A 5,588-nucleotide genomic window follows, 5' to 3' on the forward strand; every position below is an offset into this window, starting at 1 on the left:
TATTTTGAGGTGGCTGCTTTGATGCTGCAGGTGTTGTCCCTGTCTACACAAGCAGAAACCATGTAATTTCATTTGGGCATGGTTAATTGAGAYTGGCTTTTTTATCAGGGGTGATTTTCCAGGATACTGGACCAATCCTGCTTTGTTTTGTGCTTGGGGTAGCAGTGTTCAGCTTTGGTAGCTCCTCCAGGAGAAGTGTTTTTTGTTCCCTCTCTCTCTCATGATCCCGTTGTGGAGGGATGGATTTTTTCTTCAATTTCAGAGATTAGAATTCACCTTCCCTCCTTAGGCTTAGTCTTTGTGTCTCTGTATCAGGAATCCCTAAAAAATGGGAAGGTGAAGCCCAGTAATCGTGGGAGTTGTATTTACAGCCAGAATATGACTCTGCCAAAGCCTGCAGGTATTTCCACTGCACTKAAAGGCTGGACTGATCCTTCCACGTAAATAATTCTGATTTAAGTGCATGTACAGCAGTTAAAGCAGGCTCTTTTGGAATCAGGGAGTGTTTGAACTCCTCAGCTTGCAAAGCAGAGCTGCTGGAGCACCAGGCTGCTGCTCTTCATGTGGGAAGAATAATCCTAAAAGTGAGTTTGCACAATTTAGCAGTACTTGAGGTTAGGTTTATAAGAAGGTAGAAATGCAATAAATACTTTAGTGTGTCTGTTAAATGAGAAGATTAAACAAATGTGCATGGTTGCCATCATTTTTTTTTTTTGAGAACGATGATTGAGGTGCAATTACATTGTTGCTCTGGCCTAATTTTTTAGCTAATTAAAGTGGAATTGGCCTAATTTAATCACATGGAAGTGGCAGGGCAGCAGCTGTTTTAAAAGCTGACAAAATATGAAAAAATGCGATAATAGCTTGGAARGGATTTTAAAATTTTGGGTCTTTTTTAAGAACACCCACATAAAATACCTCTTATGAACTGTACTTGAGGAAATTTAATTTCCCAAATACTTGAGAGCTTTACAGGTTCTACAGCTTACTCAATAAAGAGGCTTAACCTTATTTAAACTGTGTTTTGGGAGACATTTCAGCCTAGGAGTCTCTTCAGCAAGACTGATGGGACCAAAGGGCTCATTGCACCTTCAGGTTGAAGACTGCACTTTATAAACCTTTTTATCTGGGTCTTTTTGCTTTAACTCTTGGTAGTTCTGTTTTCCTTGTCATGATCCCCTCTTTCATCACTCCACTTAGCACATAACCTACTGTGCAGTTTGTCATCCCAATTATGAGGTTAAGTAGGGACTTTTCATCTTCAAGATGGACCCGTTGGCTTTGATSTAGTGATTTAATTTTTGATGTTACTTATTTTAAGCTTGTGTGGAGCTTCAGAATCATCATGGCTTTTCAGTGTGTTTTCTATATTTGTGTGAAATAGTCTTTTATTCTATAGGCTGGTTSTGTTTTAGTGAGCTGACAAACTCATGAACATTCTTTAATTAAATCACTGAGAATGTTTTGACTTATGCTATATAATTTTGGAGTCACTTTTGAAGATTGTGAAGTCACTTTTGAAGTCTTTTGATTTGTTTGTTCGGCAGCCTCTGATAACTTTTAAAATCTTTGTGTTACTGAAATTCTTTGATTTGTACAACGATGGCCCTGTAAAGGTGGGGAGAGTTTCAAGTTTACTTTTTCTGAGGCTGCTTTTTTTTACTGAGGTTTTCCAAAATTTAGAATCAAATACATTTCTTACTCTTTTGATGTTTTGTTCACATTATTTTGGCTTTGGTGAGCACAGATGTGATAAAGGAGTTGATTTTTATGGTGGTTTAGGTCATAGTCTGACACTTGAAATCAAGATCCAATAATATATATTAAGTACCCAGTCTAAGGTCTATTTAAAATTATGATCAAGCCCTCAGACTTTGRAGAATTCCTGTTTTCTCTGTTTTTGTGTTGTTTTTTTTTYCCCCCACTTCCCTCACACCCTGTCCAGTGCAAGTACAAGTACCACAATGACCTTTCACATTATTCTCTATTAATCACATTGCACAAATTTATTTTAAAATCCAGTGGGGTTTAATGGACTGAAAACACATTTTCTTCTAAGAAGTGATGGATCAGAAAAAGTACAGAAAAAGGTTATTAAGCACTGCTCAATATTGTAAGACATCTTGAAATTTTCAAAACCTGAAATGATTTGCTGGTTATTTGGTGTTCATTTGATAATTTGAAGAGATTTCCCTGCATGTGAAGGAATGGCTCTGACAGGACAGTTTAATATCCATATTCATGGCTACATCTATGAGAACTTAATATTATATTTTCCATGAAAAATGAATGGAGGAGCTTGGAGGAGAGGGAACTGCGTGGAGTCTGTTTTAGCCCAGGAAGCTGCAGAATGCTTTATACACTTTTAAAAGTAGGAACTGCTTTTTACTAAGACAGGAAGATAAAAAAAAATGGTAGTTTTAATTTAAAAGTTCAGCAGATCTGAAGTTTTGTACCTTGCTTGGTTATAATCACTGCACACCAACCTGAAATCAGCAGAGCTTTGCTCATGAGAGGCTGGATGGCCTCAGCAGTGCAGATCTAAGCAATTAGGTTGTGATCAAAAGTGACACAAATGGAAATCAATGACATTTGTGGGTTTTTGGTGGCTCTGGTTGCCTCAGGAATGGGGTGGTGAAGTTGCAGCAGTCCTTGGTGGACGGTGAAAACACCTGACAGCTGTCAGGACCTTCATGGGAGCAGCTCTGGGGAAGGAACAAAAAACACAGAAAACAAAGCAGAGAATGGCAGATGTGTTCAGAAAAGAATGGTGGGATATTTGCCTGTGTTCTGTCTGCCATAGATCTCTTTGTACTTTTGTTTCCTCTCTCTCTTTTCTTCCTTAATCTGCATTTGTTTTAGCATGTACAGAAGCTAATTAACTTCAGAACATTTCTTTATCTACAGTTTGATTCCTTGAAACCACTATGTGCATGTAGCTGTGCCAAATATTTTGCAGTATTTGTTCCCCTCATAAAGCAGGGAGATGGAATGGTGGAGATGATGGTGCAGTTTTTTGTGGGTTTTATTATTATTATGAAGCATTGCAACCTGTATCTAAATATATTTAAATATTATAACCCACACTAACCAAACAATGAGAATAATGTGTTCCTAACAGGGTAATTGCAAAAAATTCATCTGTTTATGTTGTCAAAAGAACCCCCAACAACCCAAAAACCAATAAAAAACCCTCTCAAAACCCCCCCATTGTTTAGTCCTACAATGAACGTTCATTTTAAAGTTGYTTTTTCTTTCTTTTCCCAGGTGATAATGCCTGTCGTGTTAATAATGGAGGCTGCAGCACTCTTTGCTTGGCCATTCCTGGAGGCAGAGTTTGTGCCTGTGCTGATAATCAGCTTTTGGAGGAAAACAGCACAACCTGCATGAGTAAGATTCTTACAGAATATCRGAGTTGATACTGCTGTTAAGGGATCGAATCAGACCTGAAAATAAAACCTGAAAGTTGAGGTTAGATTTATAGAACCTACAGGTTCTATAAGACAAGGAAATATTACATGAGTAAAGATTCTAGTTACAGACAGTTTACAGAATATAAAAGATTTTTTCAAGGAAGACGGAATATTAAGTGCACAATATTTAAGGGTAAAATGCATTGGAAGATATTTCAGTGTGTCTGATATGATAAAGCACTTAAATAGCTCACTGAAGTACTTAAACATGTAAGAAGTTAATCCATATAATTACTGAATTTAATATATATATAAACAGCTTTCAGATTATTCTACTGACTATCTTAAACAGAAATCTGACATTGAAATGTTCATGATGAAACTGTTCATAAAACATGTCAAGCAGATGTATTTATATATGATAGGTTCTGACACAGACTCTGCAAATACTGCYGTCTTTTTTATCTCTTTATGTATCTTAATTGAAACAATGATAGGGTTATAAGAAAAGATGGAATTTTCAATCAAAATAATATCTTGGCAGGTACTACAGGTAGTTTAAAAAAAAATGTTTAGACTTGGTGTTTGTAACTTCCTCAAAATTTTCTCYTTTTTCCAAGTCTCATTGATCTATTTCTTGAAGCAAAATGTGTAAAATTTAACATAAATCTCCTAAGCAATAAGCTTAGTAGAGATGAKTAAAGCATAAGGATTATTTCATAACATGTTGAACATTATGGAGCTTCCAATGACCTTGGATTTGACCCAAAAGCATGACTGGAAGAGCCATCATTGTTGCTGAAAAAGAACCTTTTTATCTTTTTAGCAGAAATTACAGGAAGATGGAATGTAAGCATTAGGAAGAGAGTTTAGAGACTGAGATTGGAATGAGGCAGGTTTCCTGTTTTTTTCTCCACTATACTTCACTGCCTGGCTCTTTCCAAGGACTCCTCYRTTCCTCCCAGGGTCCTAGGCTGATRTGTGGCATTTACACACGAGGCATTCTGAACCCTGTGTTGAGAAATGCATCTGCCTGGATTTATCAATAAGCTCTGRGCTTGCTGCTTAACTCTACCCCAGCAGAATTTTATCCTTCCTTCTCTGCCGAGTCCACACCAGTGCATAATGCAGKTGCTTGAGTTGTTGCTTGGATACAAGAATCAGCTTTTTAGTAATCATTTTCCAGCCCTAAATRTGAGCCAGAATTTGGCCAATAATTCCTTTAGAATAATTCCTTATTGTAAGAATGTTTCCTTTTTGCTGTTGATGAGCTATTGCAATATTTTAAACTGATATTTTTGCTCTGTCGTCTTAGCATGGATTTAAATGGCCCCAGTTTGAGTACCATTCTTGAGTACCATTCCACAGTTTTTCCATTTAGTAAGAGAACATTCCTTTAACCATGCACTCGGATATGTGTGCTACCACAAGCTTTGGGTGGAATTACCTCAAACACGCCGAGTTTACGTAAAATGTTCCGAATAGCAAGAACAAGAATTGTTAACCATTGATGTAGGGGCAGTGTTGCATTCTGGGTTCATCAAGCAGATAAAGACATGTGCTTTCTGGTTGTTTTTTCCCAGTGAAAGACGGGGAAGTGCTGCCCCAGCTGTGCCAGGCTGAGCAGTTCCAGTGCAGCAACAAGCGCTGCATTCAGGAGCGCTGGCGCTGCGACGGCGACGACGACTGCCTGGACGGGAGCGACGAGCACTCAGACATCTGCTGTAAGTATGGTTGGACTTCTAACCCAAAATTCATGCCTGATTTCAGGATTTACACACAAAACAATGCCAAACTAAAGCAATAATCCTTSCACCATCCATCTTTAGTTTCCTTCTTTTCCTGTGCACGATAGTAGCAGCACTTTTAAATGGTGATGTACTCATTTTATAGCACAGTGCAAGTCATCTTTTGGAGTTAACATCATCATAATTTTAAATATTGGTGTTTTTAGCTTTGTTTTCCRCTGTTTCTTGTCACATTAGGGAGGGAATGGAAGAAAAGGGAGCCAGGCTCTCCTTGGCAGTGCCACTAGCAGGGCAAGAGGCAATGGGCACAAACTGAAAAGCATAAATTTTATCTGAATATCTAAAAGATAGCACTTTTTACTGTCAAAAACTGGAATAGATTGCCTAAAGTGGTTGTAGAGTTTCTGTCTATGGATGTGCTCAAAAC

General features: G+C 37.8%; 1 protein-coding gene across 1 annotated transcript in view; it reads left to right on the forward strand.

The window, feature by feature from the left end:
- The window catches only part of LOC130577103 (low-density lipoprotein receptor-related protein 1B-like), a gene marked incomplete at its 3' end in the record, with an annotated part of 422,888 nt that overhangs the window by 398,475 nt on the left and 18,825 nt on the right, over window positions 1–5,588 (forward strand). Inside the window, exons 15-16 of the mRNA XM_057372230.1 lie at window positions 3,268–3,390; window positions 4,997–5,137. Of these exons, the coding sequence (XP_057228213.1) occupies window positions 3,268–3,390; window positions 4,997–5,137 (264 nt within the window). The remainder of the gene's footprint in view (window positions 1–3,267; window positions 3,391–4,996; window positions 5,138–5,588) is intronic.

The sequence above is a fragment of the Malurus melanocephalus genome, unplaced genomic scaffold, assembly GCF_030028575.1.
Source record: "Malurus melanocephalus ecotype Western Australia unplaced genomic scaffold, MMel_1.1 scaffold_167, whole genome shotgun sequence".
Lineage (NCBI taxonomy): Eukaryota > Metazoa > Chordata > Aves > Passeriformes > Maluridae > Malurus > Malurus melanocephalus.